Consider the following 17,654-nt stretch of genomic DNA (forward strand, 5'->3'; position numbering starts at 1 on the left):
AAGGTATCTTTAGCTGAAAAGTTGTCTTTAACTAAGCCTTTCAGTGGCTGTGGTAAACTTGATTCGTAACTAGGTTTTTAAAATTCCTTATTAAGTATTACTTCCGTGAGTAAGGCAAAGGCTCCTCCTTTACTCTAAAAGATTCAAATTACACACTAACCAGCATATACAAGCTTCTCTGACTGTGTTACATGTATATAACAGATATTTAAGAACTCTGTTGTAAATAATGGATACTGTTGTCTTATACAATATAATTTGATATAACATTTAGAAAATGCCATCATTAGTGGTTTCAGGATCATAAATCACCCCTTTAAAGGCAGTGCTGGGAAAACCCACACACACAATAAGCCTCTGGGCACTTTTTGTTAGCATCTGTTAGAGTAATCTGCAGTTTTATTGGAGAATTCATAGTTCTCTGACACAAGCTCTTTGTAAATAATGCTGGAACAATTCCTGTTTGAAGCTAAATTTACCTTTCTTATGATGATGCTCTGTTTTTCTAGAAGAAATTCTAAATAATGGATGTCTTTAAAAAAATCGGATTCCAAGTTTCATTGCTTTCGAGGCTGCTTCTGGTTATGAAAATGAGTTTTGCAGACTTTCCTTATAACTAGGTAAGTCACTTTAACTGATTAAGAAAAAAATTTCAACTCAAGCAATAAAATAAATTAGAATCCTTTTTTTAATAACTTAATAAGGATGATTAAATGAGACAAATGTCGGGCAATACTCAGCATCAACAATTAACTAGCTATTAAACACGAGCACAGATTCCACCTATTGTAAAAATACCATTCAGCAAATGAACTTTCTTTGCCTCATTTATCTCTAAGCAAGGCCTCTTGATTTCCATTAAGTCTTTCAAGGGACTTTATTTGGGCTTTAAAGATTAAAGAAAAGAGAGTCAGACTGACTTTAAAATGGAAGTAGGATCAAGTCCTCTTCCGCTCAGACATTCCAGAGGTGTCTGGCACACCCAAGTCTTCGCTCTTTGCTAGGAGGCCCAAAAGCCTATGCTCTCCACCAGGCGCACATCCTTCCTTGCTGTCACTTCCCCACACCTGCTCCCCGCTCCCAGGGCTGTGGGCCCCAGCCCCCTTACCAGACCATCTTCCTGACACACCAGGGCACGACCTGCTCCAAAGAGTCCTGCAGGCAGCTGCTGAGACGGCACCTGCCAGCGGATCTTCCCCTGACCACCACCACTTAGAAGGCCCAATACCCTGTTTGCTTTGACTTGAAGGTGCCCCCCATTTGGTTGTTGGAAATTTAACCCCCACATTGATAAGTGATGGTGTTTGGGGACGGGGCTTTTGGGAGATGGTCAGGATTAGATGAGGTCATGGGGGGGGCACGGTGGCATTAGTGCCTTTATAAGAAGAAACCTGAGCCAGCACACTTGCTCTCTAGCTCACCAGCACTAAGCAGAGGTCAGCACAATGCTGCTCTTGGACTTCCTTCCCAGAGGTCAGTATCAGTAAGCCAAATATTTTGAGACAGAGTCTCACTAAACTGCTCAGGCTGGGCTCACACTCGTAATCCTCCTGCCTCAGCCTTCTAGATTTCCAGGATAACAGGCTGCACCACGCCCAGCTTTCGACTGAAATCTGTTCATTGTTACTTAAGATGTTTAGAAACCTCTGACAAGGACTGACCTTGTATGTGACCACAATCATTAGTATATTTGTGGCCTATAATTCAAAGTATCATGGATCTTTGTTCCTTAACATTTTACTTTCACTAATTAATTTTTCTTTATACATTTTTTTCATGCTTATTACAGAGAACTAGAATAAAAAGACAAGTGGGGAAAACAACAACAACGAGTTGTCATCATCACCCAAAGACTACTGCTATGAACATTTTGGCAAACTTTCATTTTTCTTTTTCATGTTCAAATTTCTTTTCTTTTAAAAAAAAAAACACATTAATTACTATGGAAGGCATGGACTCGAAGGCAAGTCAGTATGACACCAGTGATGATATTTTTTAAATACCACATTTTGAGTGATAAAAGTAACAGTTGGGAGATAGACTGAAGTGCTTTAAGAATTAACATGTTTCATAAAAATGAAAAGCAATTTGACTGAAAATAGTGTCAAAAATAACTTTCACAGGGTCTGGGGGTTTGGCTCAGTGGTTCTGCTGCCTGCCTTGCAAGCACAAGGGCCGGAGTTCGATCCTCGGCACCAAAAGAAAAAAAAATTTTTTTTCACATACCGAAAGTGTGTCTACATGTTAAAAGCATTTAGAACACACACTGCTTTCCTTTCTTTTTCTTTTTTCCTTTTTATTATTCGATGAAACTTTTCCTCTGGTTTCTCTTGGCAACTGCCACTACAGTACATACAAAATTAGTGAGCAAAAAATAATTGGCAAGAGTCATCTTGGCTTCTACGTCATCTTGCCACAAAATGGTTACCTAAAATCCACATCAATTAATTCCTGTCTCCATAGTCTAGCCAAAAAATGGCAGCCAGCCTTCGGACTTAATTTTCTTCTTTTCTTTTCATTCTACCTCCAGGGGTATCCCACTCTCTAACTATCCCGTTTCCTGGCCGCCTTCCCATTCCTGTAACATAGCTGATTGCCCTCATAACCTTACCGGCCTCTTTCCTGGGACACACCCATTCACCAGTCTTTCAGTTGAAGGTTGGTGAGCCTAATTCCACTGAAGTTAAAAAGAAGTGGCTGCTCTGAATGACTCATTCCTGGACACTTACAGTGGGAAGCCAGATTCTGCATCTGGATGAGTCATTTTGACTGGGGCGCCACGTAAAAAGGTACCTGAGCTTGCATGGAACAGAGGACGGGGAAATCGTGAAGATAGCAGGTGCCAACAAACACAGGCCACTGAAACCATATTTCTCAGTCTGAAGTAGTTTGGTATCTGAAGATAGATTTTGTGCTCCAGACATTCCCTCAACAAGATTTTTTTTTCCCCTCAGCGTTTTCATCTCTTCCAACTCAAAGTATCTCCATTTACTTCATTTTCATATCTACCATTTCTTTCTGGGGTCATCTTTTAGTATGGTTCTGCCAAAGTTGATCTTATCCAAAGCTCCAGGCATAATCCTCAGGATAGAAGCTTCCAGAGAGATCTGGTATCAAGATTTCAGTATGAAGATACTCAAGACAGATGCTCCACGATCAAAATGAAAAGAATTTATTGATGTTTTCTGACTATATAAATAATATACAATTATAAAAATGAGAATTCATAAAATTTAAGAATCACTTGCAATCACAACCAAACTGAAGTAAAGCTGACATTTTTAATATCCTTTCTGACTATTTTTTCCCTGTAGAATAAACACATTTTTACAAATGTTGGTATTAGATTATTCATGTGGATTTTTAACATGCTTTATATTCTCACAAACTGCATGAAAACCGCATTTAACTCTGGCTTCTCGTTGAAGGAGCTCACTGAAGAACAAGTGCTAAGAAGAACTACTGTTTTACCTACATTTTTAGTAGTTCACTTAATCTACAGAATGAATATCCGCTGCCAATCACATTTGCATTTCCTGGGTTGCCCCATCTCTATAGTGATTCAAGCCCAAATTATCTGATAATTTCCTGTCAATATTTACTTTAGACTCTTGCATGAACTGCTCCCCTGTTTGGATCAGGATCACATTTAAAAAGCAGCACATTTAACAAAAGAAATCTTGAAGACACCTCTTTCCTCAAAGATGGGGAAGCTTCTACCCAGACTTTTTAATTCCAGACTTTTTAATATCGAACTTAATGGCATAGGGAATTTTTTTGATTGGGGGGTTATTATTACACCTAAAACTCAGTATTGGGTTTTCAAATTAATTAATTAAAAACAAATAAACAGGGTCTTGCTCACTGTTGCCCAGCCTGGCCTCAAACTCCTGGGCTCAAGGTCAGCCTGCTTCTTCAGATTCCTGAGCAGTGGGAACAAAAGGTGCCTCTCAGCATGGCTGGCTTCATTATCTTAAATACTGAATGTTCACATCAGTCCATCTGAAGTCTTCTTGTACCTCTACCTCTCACTGTCTACCCCGTGGCTCTACAACTACTTCAGGAGTTGGCAGTCAGTTCTGCATTTAGGGTGAAAAAACAAACTCAAGAGCCCTGCAGCTTTTCTCCTGTGAATGTAAACCACTGTATTCTAACAGGAGTTTTTTGATGAGAGTGTGGGCACTCCCATTAGACAGACCAATTATATTTATAAAGGGATTTATTGTACACCTTAGAGTTGTAAAAGGATTCATTTTTAGGTTGTGGTAAAAGAAAGTAGGTCTACAGTGTAATCAAAGCATTACAGTTCTCTCTTTAAAACATTTAAATCTGTTGTTCTACAAACAACAGTTTTCCCATAACATACTTCCCCTCACAATTTGTTGGGCAATCATGCTGGGTATTAGCTTCTAGTGGAATAATGACCAACAGGACAGTTTATATCCCACAGGACTTTACAACTAAACTGAGGAGAAAACAGGAAATTGTAAATATTCAAGCACATCAATAGAAGTAGTGTTTAAACAATTTTCAGAATTCCAGAGAATGATTTCCAAAGAGCAGAGACTCTGGAAAAAAAGAGTAGAGTGTGGGGACAAAGTGTGTGAACGTGCCATAAAAGTTTAGAATCTGTCATGAGGACAATGGGAAAGGAATCAGGGCCAGGGTTCAGCCCTAAGTATTGAACAAATAGTGTTCAAACTTAGGGTTGAGCAATGAGACATGCCGTCTACAGAGACAAATCCAGCTGCAGGAGAGAGAAGAGGTCAAAGTGGGTGACAGTGAAGGCAGGGAGATCAGCTGGAAGTCAGTGACGAAGACCTGGATAAAGAGACTATCACTTGGGATTGAATGGAAAGAACAAAATTAGGAAAGATCTAGAAGGATCAGTGCAGGAGCTCCTGGTAACTGAATGGAAGTAGCAGTTGAGTTATCAATAATAAGGATGACGGTGGGGAGACACTGCAGTACTAATGCCTCTTCCCAAACATCACCTTGCTTTCTACCTCAATGCCTGACTGCCCCCACTCCAGCACCTGCATCTATTTCCCAAGGGCTTCTGAGGCCACTGAAGCCTGCCTGGTCCATCTGTGAAGTAGATCAGAATATGAGGGAATTAATTTTCATGGGACCAGTTTTATCCAATGACACTATACATATTCCAGCTGTTTCATCCTTTGGGTCAGAAACTTGGACGTGTGTGTCCTACACTGCTTCCCAGAGTTCCCCAATCAGTTTTCTGTCACTGTAACAACAACAAAAGGAAATCTGAGGTAATCAACATATAAGGAGGAAAGGTTTCTTTTAGCTGATAGTTTTGGTCCATGGTTGCTTGGTCCCACTCACTGCCTTCCAGTCTGTGGCAAGGCAGCATGACATGGTGGAGCACATGGTGAAGGAAGGCTCATACCTCAAGGAGGCTGGAAGCAAAGACAGAAACAAGATGGGGCAGGGTTCTGAAACTCCCTCCTCTAGCACTCCCTAAGACTTGACACTCTTCCCCTAAGCTTTGCCTTGAAAGAGTGCCACAGGCTTGTAAGCAAGCTTTCAATACACAGGTCTTGGGGAGACAGTCAAGGTCCAAACTACAGCTTTATGCAAGTTATTCTCCAGTGGTTTACACTGGTAACCAATCTAACAATGTTGATCTTATTGACCGTCCCTTCCCTTGCCTCACATTCCTGTGTTTCATGTCTAACTTCTAAAAAAAAATCCCTCACTGCACTCACTTCATCTCAGCATCTGCTTCTGGGGGAACCCAAACAAATGATGCTCAAACTAAAGGTTGAGCGATGGCAGGTGATGATGACGATGATGTTATGTACTAAGACAGAAAAAACAGGAGAGGATAGTTCATTCATTCATTTATTTATTCATGGTTTTGGAGAGGAAGTGTTTGGATGGTGTGAGGTGGGGGAAGCGAGGTGCTCAATTTAGGACCTGACAAATTTAAAGAGCTGCAGGGACCTCTATGTAAAATGTCCCCTCAACAGAGCACCTGGAGATGGCGTGAGGAACCTAGTAGCAAGCAAACAAAAACAAGGGCCACCCTTTGGCTTCTAGTGAGTATCTTTTGTTTCTGAATAGTAAACCAGGAACAGAAAAACTGAGTACCCTGGTACAGGAAGCACAATGAATGAGGGGGGAAATGAAGCCCCCAACTATCATTCCATGAACTAGTACATCCAGAAAGGCTATGCTGTGATGTGGGGGTGTCTTTCTCACAGAGAGGCACTCGTTTAGCCTACATATGGGAATACAGAATCATTTGTCTGAATGAAAATAGATGGTCTAGTTTGCGGCTGGAATGACTTTTCTCTTTTTTTCCTAACCTGGTTACCAGAGGGCAGTAGCTGCCCTGAAAAGGAATAAACACAAAGAAGAAATTGCATGAAATGAGAATATGTATTTTTGATAGCAAAGGAATGGAAGAACATATTGTATATATATAAAAAAGGCCTTGTAGATTGAATTACCCAGTCCCAAACTGAAGCCAGGGTTACTCCGTTACGATTTTCAAACAAATACTCTCCATCATCCATTACACATACTCAGAATTTGGCCTTTTATAGCACTATAGCACTATTCATTCTCAAAACATCTAAATAGTCTCTCCAAAAGTAAAGACACAACTACAGACTCTGCTGAGGGCTGATAAACAGCATTTGCAATATTTTATGTAGCATATATACATTTGCTACGCTCAGAGAAAGACACCAGGCCAAGGCCGTGGCCACTGCTCTGCTCTGGGGGTGGGAGCACCTGGGCCTCAGAAATGAAATCCTCAACCTGGATCTTTAAAAGGGCTTTTGGACTATTCCCTACTAAGTACAGACAGGAAAGTGTTGATGATTGCCTTTGATTACAAATGACTCAACCCACATACCTTGTAGGCGAAATAACGGGGCCTGGCCAAACAGTAACAGGTTTTTTTTTTTTTGTTTTTTTTTTCCTGTTCTTTGTGGCTTTTCATAGATATTTCAGATGAGGCACCCAAGCCAGATATAAATTTCTCCTTGGTAAAGGTAATCATCCTTTAAAAAATTTTTGGTATGTAAGCCCATAATTGCTGGTCTGTAGAGACCAACAATTCAACTAGTTTTAATTAGTCAAATTTTTGAGGACAAAATCAGACAAAAAGCTGACAGTGCCTAATGAAAGACCTTTCTCGGCATCTAAGGTTGAAGGACTGAGGACCCTTCTTTGGAATACATCTACAAGAAGACCAAACCAGCTGGTGAGGGACAGATGGGGCTAGTTGTGAGCCCAACATTTTTAGCTTCAAATAACAGTATCTGGATTAGGAAAATTCTTAACTGTAAAATTTCCTTTCTCTAGTAAACAGCTGCCAAGACTGCAGCTTATCTCCCAAGTTCACCAAAGGAATGCTATATGCAGCGTGGAAGCGTTTTCAGATCTGAAACACAACAGGAAGAAGAGACAACCTACACGTCCTCAGTTCAGGGCCATCACTCTGTGTTGCAAATAGAGACGTTCTCGAAACCTGTAAGTTGTATAACTGAAGTCTACTGTCAGCACCACCGCTGTTAAGCATGGAGTAAAGCATGTTCCTACCCCTGGCCTGGAGGTGTGCACTTAGCACCCTATCTGTGAAGAAGTCAGCTGGCTTCCGCGAATGTAGAAATAATTCTCCTAAGTACCCAGCTCAGTGAATTTCCAGAATTACCTATGTACATAATCAGCAGCCAGATAAAGAAACATTGAGCATCTCAGTTTCCAAGAAACCCTCTGGCGCCTCTCCCAGTCTCTACCACTACTCAATACTGTGTCTTTTAAGAAGTATTTATGGTGACTTGTCCCTTCCCAAATTCTGGGCAGAAGTGTAGGATAAAGCCCTTCCACTACACTGTGATCTTCTCTTGTGCCAACTGTAGCTTTGGCCAAGAAAGGGACCAGAGCTGAAGTCATAGCACCACTGCAGTTGGCAGAACTTTCAAAATAGAGTGGTCTGTGGGAAGAGCTTGGTTACCTTCTAGTTTCCTTCTACTGGAAATGGAGCTAGGAGGAATCCAAGTTCTCCTGAATCTCAGTCTAGAACTTTCTCTTCACTGCTAACCAGATCACCACTGAGTTTAGCCCGATGCATTTTATTTAATGAGACAGTTTTATCACAACTTAGGAACTATTTCTATGAACCAAGCAGCGCATCAAAAGGTAGTGATGTCCTAAGCAAAAGCAATCTGCCAAGTGGCCATGATATTACCAGGCATTAAAGGAAGAGAGAAAAGATAAATATGGAAGAGTACAAAATTAAAATTACATTGATAAACAGTAAGTATTTATCACACAAATTCTTCAAGTTATCTTGCTTTGAAGGACTACTTTTAATTCCTAACCGAAAGGAGTCAGTCCATCAATAATAACTAAAATGCTAAACAAGGCATGGTGCTTATGCCTGCCTGTAATCCCAGCTACTTTGGAGGCGGAGGCTGGATGATCCTGTTTGAGTCCAGCCTGGGTAACTTAGTGAGATCTTGACTGAAAAAACAAACAAACAAACAAACAAAAAACAAAGGGCAGAGGGTGTAGTTCAGTGTGAAGGCTCTGGGTTCAATTGCTAGTACTGCAAAAATACAGGAATGTGTGAATGAAGGAAGCAAAGAGTAAAATTAAAAATCAATAGGGCCAGGGATTTAGCTCAGTGGTTCTGCCGCCTGCTTTGGAAGTGCAAGGTCCTGAGTTTGATCTCTGACACCACCAAAAAAAAAATCAATGAAGGCACCAAGTGCTCAGGATGCAAGTAAGCAAACACTGGGGTGGAGAGGGGAGTGTGGTCTTCTGCTCACAGGCTGTGGGCTCATCATCTGACTTGGCACGCAGAGTGACAGGACAGAGAGAGGAAATGCACTGTGTGTTTCTGAGTTTGAATGCCTGTGCTGCCACTGACTGACTCCATGACTCAAAACAACTTCTTAAAACTTCTGAACCTCCACTTACCCATATACACTGTGGATAATTCCTGTGTCTCAGTGAGTTATTTCCAGAGTTAGAGAGATGACATATGTCCTGTGCCTGACAATTTAGTAGACCCTTGATAACTGCTCATTTCCTCCTTTGTACAGAATGAGATCGTTTCATCAAAAAACAGTTTAAATTAAAGATGTCCACCAACACCCAATATTCTACCATTTATGATTTAGCCAGAATTGAAAAAAGTCTTTGCTATATTTAGATTAGGATTGAAGAAAACACTTTGCTCTAATCCAGGACAGCTTTGTATCTTAGTGTGTGTCTCTCTGTCTGTCTGTCTTTCTCAGTATGAGATAGAGAGTCTTAACATATAAAAATACAACAGACACACCTTATAATATAGAGGTCCTTCAGATCTGGCCAGTAGCATGGCAGCTGAGGGTCACTAACAGGTAGGTGGTGCTGCAGTGCAAAGTGTCATTTATTTAGATTTCAGAAACATCTGTGTATTATTCAGCTCTCCATTACTGTGAGTAAACACCTGAGATTAAACCACTTATAAGGAGGAAAAGTTTATTTTGGCTCATAGTTTCAGAGATATCAGTCAATGGTCAATTGGTTTTGTTGCCTTTGGTGAAGCAGAACATCATGCCAGGGAATATGCAGTAGAATTAAACTGGTCACTATATGATGGCCAGGAAATAATGAGAGAGGCAGAAAGAATGAAAGAGGAAAGGAGGGGCTAGGATCGCAATATCCCCTTCAAGTACATGTTCCAGTGACCTAATTCCTTCCCAGAAGCCCCACCTTCTGCAGGCTTCACCACCTACCAGCAGCACCATCAACTGGGGACCAAGTTTTCAACACATCAGTCTTTGAGGGGGACATGTAAGATCCAAATCATAACAGGATACGACATAGTACTTTTTGGGTTAAACTGATGGGCAACGCACAGAAGGGAAAATGGACAAAGAATCACCCAGGGACAAGGCCAACAATTTCTAAACTAGCCTTTTTTTTTTTTTTGGATCGAACTCAAGTCCTTGTGCTTGCGAGGCAGGAAGCGGCACCACTGAGCTAAATCCCCAGCCTTAAACTAGTCTTTTGATTTAATGTCAAATCATGACTGACATACCAAGTACTAAAAGGAACTAAAATTTCCCCCTGCCTATCCAAAGAATCTTGTTTTTAAAGGAGTGTTAATGTTCTGTATTTTTTCTTCTATATTGGTATATTATAAATAACAACATTTTTTTCTTTTTTTAAGGCAAGTTAGCAAAGCATGGGGTTAGAGATGTACAAATATAATTGCTGATATGTTTTTGTACCACTTAACACCAGCCTCCATCTGAAATAACAAACAGAAGCACTGGTGACTCCAAACACTATCAAAGAATCCCATGGAGACCCACATTTTCCTTCACACCCACTGTGGTTGTGTTTTTGTTTTTTGGCTTAATACAGATCAAACATAATGTGACTTCAAAGTTGAAATAATGCAGAATTTCAGCTCCACATTGTTTTGCAGCAGTGCTGAGGCATACTCTTATGCAGTTCCCCTAATAGCCCTGCTTACTGAAAGTTGACGGGAAAATAAAAATAGCTTCAGGTACAAAGGTAATGGGTCTACTCTTTATGTAAACAAGGTCTCACTATGTAGTCCAGACTAGCCTCGAACATGTTATATAGTCCAGGCTGGCCTTGAACTTGTGATCCTTCTGCCTCAGCAACTCAGTCACTGGTGGGAATACACACATGTGCTACTATGCCTAACGGATCTACTTTCAGCACAGAATCACTCTTTGTGCCCTTCTCCCCAAACACAGCTTCATAATCTTCTATTCAGGTAAATCTTGGACCAGTGAGACTATAAATTAAACAATGTACATTGATTTATACATGGTCTGCAATTTCTACCTTACTCATAATAAGAAAGCTTTTATTTCTTCTGTAAAATCATCACTGCCTGCATGCACTCAGCAACCCACTAATGGTTGGCTTTAAGGGTATCTGTCCCCAGGCTGATTACCCTAACTGAAGGTGAGAATGGTTTTTACCTTGTCACTTTACTAAGTATTCCTGATGTCACCTCTAAGATACACACAGCAAGTGACAACGTTAGGTTTTGGCTCTGAGCATTCTATGGTTCTCAGGCAAGTAAGTCAGCCTAGAAATACTGGCAACAACTGAGGCCAGGATACCGTGAAGCTCTGTGTTTATTCTGTTCCTCTGTGTTGGTGACAGCTGTGAGTTTCAGATACCATCTGCCAAAGGCAAATGCCTAGTTAACTGTGCTATTCTTGATTTCTTTACAGTCCACAGTTCTACCAACCTCACCTCATTCTGTACTCCTTCATCCCCTCCTTCCTTCTCCATCAGGCCTGAAACACAGTCCTGACACACCGAATCTACCTTCAATCCCCTTGCTCTTTTGCCTGAGATGACACTCTCATCCAGTAGCTCCCTTGCCCTGTGGGCTTTCTTGGAAGATGTCTGGAAGAGAATTTCATTTCACTAATACAAAATATACATGTTAGCCTTCTGCCACTGTGACAAAATGCCCGAGGAACCAATTTAATGAAGGAAAAGCTTTATTTTGACTCACGGTTTCATGGTTACTTGACCCTGCTGCTTTCTGGGCCTGTGGTAGGACAGTACACTATGGTGGGAGCTTTTGATAGAGGAGGCTGCTCATCTCATGGCTGCTGGGAAGCGAAAGAGAGAGAGGGAGGGAAGGGACCAGAGACCCAATGTCCCCTTCAAGGGCAACTGCCAGTACCTAACTTCCTCCCCACTAGGCTCTACCTCCTGAAGTTTCCATGACCTACCAATAACACCAAGCCTTCAACACACAGAACTTGGGGGCCAATTCAGATGCAAACTATAACTGTATCTAATAGTACACCAACATCTATTATTGAATTCATGCTGTGTGTTTGTATTATTTGCCAGGGATTTCGTAGACTGGCACTAGCCACTTTAAACCTCATTAATTATGGTTTCTAACAATCGAGAATCTAAGATAATTCTCTGGGCTGACATTTATCTTTGCATTTTCTGTGGAAAGAGGAGTTTGCTAAGCAAATGAAGAGTAGATAATATTTTCATGGTAGAGTTTAAACTACCTCAGGGAAGACTTCTAAAGACTCTGGGGCTTTCATTTATGTACTAACAACAAATTATTTTCTACCTAGTCACTAAAACCAGCTGTCTTCTTCCTGGCCTCTCCATTTCTGCACAGCCGTTATTACTGACAAAGCTCTCCAGTCTCCCAAACCCATCTACTCGCCCTCTGTTTGCTTCCCAGGCCCCTCCTCCTTTCTCTCTATCCCAGCCCCTCATTGGAAATGCTACCCTAGGACTGGAAGATGCCTACAGGGATCCTATTTTTGCTCCCATACCCTCCAATGATTCAGCCATCTACTGCCCAATGGCTTCTCAAAAATTTTCTATAAGCACTCACGATTCTTTTACCCTAGAACTTCAAGATCCTCAATTATAGCTTCAATCTTCTTGTTCCCAGCACTGGATTTAGAACTGTACTAGAATAAATGTAGGTCTGTGATATCTATCAGAAACACTTGGGGCCAGATGTATTTTGGGATTTGTACTTTTTCTCATTTCAGGAGCACAATTAGGTGTTTAAAACATGTTTTATGTAATACACGAACACCACCACTGTTACAACACTTCATTATCAAGCGCCCTGATCTTTCTGCAACAAAATCCATGAATTTCTCTCTTCTTTTAACACATAAGTAGCCTTCCATTAGATGTGGCCAAAAACAGCTCAAAATTTTTTAGTTGGTAAGTTATTTTGCATTTCAGGATTGTGATTAAGGGACTGTGTAGCTGTAGTCAATATATAGCGGCCATTGATCACCGTCCAGACTTGAAAGAAGTTCTTAAAGTTCTGCTTACTTCAGTTTAGCCTTCTCCACAATTAGTCCAAATTACTGAGCTTTCCTTATAAGACTGTCTTGAGATTATGAGAATTTCATGATTACAAGGTTATTCCTATCATTTAAAGTTTTTTTTCTATTTCCAAAGCATTTTCACCTTGCTTATTAAACAACAAATGTCCCTGTTTAGTTGTTTATTTTAGAAAAATGTAAATATGAAGTAATCCTCTCAGTTTCCCTTTGCCTAAAGAAAAGCTCTGTTGGAAGTACAGGACATGGGCAGAACATATTTGTATCAAAAAAAAAATCCCAGTTATGCTGATCCCCTCTGACGCCAAGAGTTAACTTTTAATTGTAAGTTTATCTAATTTTTAATGTAAGTCTATTAAGCAACCAAATCACAGAAAACTTCTCTATGCACAGTTAAACATAGACTAGTATCACTCTTCTAGATTCAATCAATAAGTCCTTCTTTAAACACAGCCAAGCCAAACATGACACCAGTGATGCACGGTTTGTGTATATATCATGGGATGCTGGCCATGTGGGTTGCAGCACTCCGACAGGCAATTCCTAGGCAGTTATTTTGACATTAGAAAGTCACAATCCATCAACTTAACAGCAAGGCAATAATTTTGGGACCAGGGAGATGGCTATTCAAAGTGACGCTGTGGGAAGCAAAGAGTAGTTCCAGGAGGCCCTGTTTGAGAATGAAGACTTAAGCTAAGCAGAATTTCTTTCCACCTCTAGAACCAGCTATTTATGTAATGTGCTCTGTGTAAGCCTGTTATTTCTGGGCAGGGTGGGGATAGAAGAGCCTCACATGCAAAGCTAAAGAAAAGAGACTCTGCCTGGATATATGGAGACAAGAGATGGACTATCACAGAACTAAGGAAGGACAAAGGGCCAGCTTTCTCCCACTGTGTGTCACAAGCCACTTCCAGTGACTCTTTGATACCCAAAGTCAACCTTTCAGACTATGTTGTTCGACTGTAGTGTGAATTAATCACCCCTCCAGTACTCTATGACACAGGCCTCCTGAGAGACGGGAACTCCCTAAGGGTAACAGGGCTGACGACTCTATTGCTATGGCAAGTCCTTCCTCTGCACAGGAAACCTGGGTCTCCCAGTCTGCTCTCCTGTGCGTGTGAAGGAGAATGGTCACCACGGAGTGCTTCTGAGATTCTGTAAACATCTGTCCAGGAAGACAACAACTGGCAGGAAGTTCCTGGCTCTTGCTTGGTGGTGGGATGGGAGTGGGGCTGGGGAAGGAGTGTGGATTACAGTGAGTGGTCCTCAGTAGTCTCTTTTGTAATATCATTCTGTAATAATTCTAAGGACACACGTATCTGCCCTGAGGGACAGTCACGCTATGGGCAAAAGGACAGCAAGCACATCTTTTCTTTTCCTTTGGAAAGGAGAAATGAACAAAGAAGAAGATAGGAAATTATGCATTGATGGCTGAGACAGCACAAGGTGCAGCAGGTGGATATATGTAGACAGTCCTGGCTTAGAAGAGAGATGGAATCCAGGTAGCCAGATTTTCTTGATGAGCTGTGTGGCTTCTATGGAAACCGATGTGGTCTTTGTAGTGACCCACATGCCATCAGGGTCACAACCTGCTAAATGGGGACTAGTGCTCTCACCACTGTCCTCTGGTATCTCGCTGCCTGCCTGCAACACTGACAATGTGTATGGCAAATTATTTTCTGGTTATACTTGGTGACTGTGAAGAAAAATTCACTATATGGATAAAATATCAGCAAGTAAAGGACAACTAGCTCTTCGAGCAACAAGCTCTTAAAGCAAAGATGAAGAGGTTATCAAAGTCTACGTGTTATTTTAATAAATTTTTGTGACTGTTTAAAAGAATGCCATTTCTTTGTTTCTAAAAGCTAGCTTCATAGAAATAACTGCAATGCACAAGCAGGTATCTGAAAACATACATTTCTGAAAAGCAATTCGTAAGCGACCAATCATATAAAAGCAAAGTCAATGAGGTGTCCATACCTGGAGTGGATATTCTTCCGTGAAGCACAGACTCACTGGGCAGCAGATCTTTTGAGTTGGAGGTGAATGGTGATTGTCTAAATGTGTCTTCTGAAAAGAAAGGGCTGGAGATGGGGGAGGAGGAGTGAGTTTTAGTAAATCAAAGTTAATTTAAGACACCCAGATCATCTGGCCCAAATCAACACATAATACCAGACAAGGTGCTATATTAAGTGATGTTTTAAAGAATAGAAGATTATGGTTAAAATAAAGAGCAAATATGTTATATCACAAAGGTGCCATCTGTACTCTGCCTATTGGTTTTATATGTAGAGTACACAGGTAAAACATCGCCTCCAAAACACTGTTAGATCTGCTGAGGGGCACAGCTGAGCAGCCAATGCTTTCTGGGTGTGTTGTACCCAAATGGCCGGGTCAAAACTGGAAAGGGCTTATCTGTGGTTTTCCCCAGAGTGCAGATGGAAATGCCCTGGCTCACCTACAACCTGTCACAGGACCCCTCAGGGACCAGCAGCACACATCACATCAAAACCACAGCTGGTTGTAGCCAGGGGCCATCGAAGGAAGGAAACAACTTTCTAGTCCTCACAGAACTGCAGCTGCAACCTGAAACTGGGCTGGTTCTGAAGAAGTTTAAAATCAGGAATGGAGCTTCAGGGAAGGGCCTAGGGTGCCTTTATGTACATAAAAGGAAGGTCTTGACTCCAGGGACCTTAACCTCTCCTAGTAGCCCCGCTAGAAACAGAACTAGGACCACCACACTTTCCATTAGTGTTGCCCTCATACCACAGCTACAGCAAACCCAAAGGTATGGCTGCTTTTAATTAGAAGGCTCAAAAACCAATCACAGGGTCTGCCTTCCACGCCTCTAAAGTAAACTCTAAGTATCACAATCACACACGAGAAAGCTATAGTATCCATCAAGTGCACCCTGGAAAGCTCTATTTATATCCAATAGAGAAAATTCAACCTGGGGAACTGGGGTACCCAAGGTGGAGGAAAATCCACAGGGAAGAGAGGAAGAGCAGAAAGCCACCACTAGCCGGCCACTAGAGGGACAAAAGGGCAACAGGGCCAAGGCACTGGGGTCATCAGGTGAAAGCTGGAGACGAAATGAGCCCGCCCTTGGGGAGAGGGATCTAGGGCCCAGCTGCTGCAGGAGGCAGAGAAGCAGGGGCAAAATACCCCTAGCTCTACCAGGCCTTGGCTTGGCTGAACCCCTGCAGAAGAGGGGTGGGGAGGGGAAGACAAGGCACAAAAGGCCAGCTCCCCGCATACTCCAGCCTGGGCCTCTCATGACCAGTGAGTGTTGCTTTTCTAAACACGTTTCACAGCATTGGTTACTATTACTAAATGCTAAAAAGGGAATATTAAAATGAAAGTGAAAGACTTTTTTTCTTTAAAAAGTAGATAATAAGAATTTTTATGGGATTGTTAGGCTACTAACAGTTATACTAAAGTTAGTATAACTTTGCCCAGCATTCTTTTTATTTGTAACTTCAACTCACAACAAGACTCACGTAGTTTTAAAATGCTAAAGGGCTATAGGCTAGTGGACAGTGAGGACCGGGGAGGGAGAAGGAAAGGAGGAGATCTGTAGTCTTATAGCAAACTCCTCATGAGCTGGAAGTGCTAGAAACACTTGAAAGGACGAGAAAGCACAGCTCGGTGACTTAGTGCATGCACTGGAGAGTAAGCTGGAAGCTCTGTGCTCATGCTTTTGCTCTACACTTGGCAGCCGTGTGCCCTTGCAAAAATTACTCAACTCTGAGCCTTTCTGTCTATAAAATGATATGCTAACAGTATCCACATTGCACAAAAGAACTGTGAGAATTATATACGGGAGTCCAGGGAAACTGGCTCTGGGTACAGAAACCACCTTGCGGTCTGGAAGTTCAGGGGCGCTCCCAACACTGTCTCTCTGAAACGTACAGATTTTCCTTTAGGGCCAGCAAGAGGGGTCCTAGCCCAAGTGCTGCTATGGAGAATCAAATGCCCTTCCTTCATGTTTACAGTGGACGTCCTTCGGTTTTAGAGTAACTATTTAGCAAGTGCCTGAAAGATGCCTGGCGCTGGGAACATAATGGTCAGTGTCTGGCTATGGCTAGGGGGTCTCAGAGGGCCAGAGGACCCACGAGTGAGGCATCTGTTAACCCACCAGGCACGTGCGTGAAAGAGAGTTGTATGGGGCCAAGCCCGAGCAGCAGAGGGGCGCGGTGCCGCTGTGAGAGCTGGCTAGGGCTTTCCTGCAGAGCCGAATGGAGCAGACGGCAGAGTGGGGTCACTGGAGTCCTCAGGAGCCGGGAATGTGGCCCAACGTCTCCCCAAAGCATAGCCAGTCCCAGAGCTAGAAGAAGGCCTGCTGCAGAGGGAGAGGAGGCTGGACCCCAGTGCAGCACCCGGTTTTGTCCCAGGAGAAGAGGAAGCACTGCAGCCTCTGCAGTGAGGGTTGATGGAACAGGACTTCAGTGGCCACCACTGCAGCAGGCAAACCGGAGAAGGATTTGAAAGACAGGGCAGGGAAAGACGCTGGGTCCATTTAAAACCAAGCCCGAAGTTTGTAGATGACACAGGCTGAGGCCTCCACACAGATGGGGAGCAGCCTCCTAGGCTTTGCTGATTAGTGCGTGCCGCTACCTTCACACTTCATACATTCCCACTGATGTGAAGAGTGAAGCTCTCATCACTAGGCTGCTCAGAAGAGATGGGTTGAAAGGCAGATAATCACTGAGTGAAGCAACTTTCCAAATAATTTTCTACCCTGAATGCCAACTTTACTGGGTACAGGAAAGATTTATTTTGAAGAAGCAA

At 42.2% G+C, this 17,654-nt stretch overlaps 1 protein-coding gene across 5 annotated transcripts in view; it reads right to left on the minus strand.

The window, feature by feature from the left end:
- The window catches only part of Znf827 (zinc finger protein 827), a 155,969-nt gene that overhangs the window by 36,592 nt on the left and 101,723 nt on the right, over nucleotides 1–17,654 (minus strand). For all 5 annotated transcript variants that reach the window (XM_010610930.3, XM_033760061.1, XM_033760062.1 and 2 more), the window contains exon 8: nucleotides 14,844–14,947. In XM_010610930.3, the coding sequence (XP_010609232.1) occupies nucleotides 14,844–14,947 (104 nt within the window). The remainder of the gene's footprint in view (nucleotides 1–14,843; nucleotides 14,948–17,654) is intronic.

The sequence above is a fragment of the Fukomys damarensis genome, unplaced genomic scaffold (assembly GCF_012274545.1).
Source record: "Fukomys damarensis isolate Sample0158 unplaced genomic scaffold, DMR_v1.0_HiC HiC_scaffold_38, whole genome shotgun sequence".
Lineage (NCBI taxonomy): Eukaryota > Metazoa > Chordata > Mammalia > Rodentia > Bathyergidae > Fukomys > Fukomys damarensis.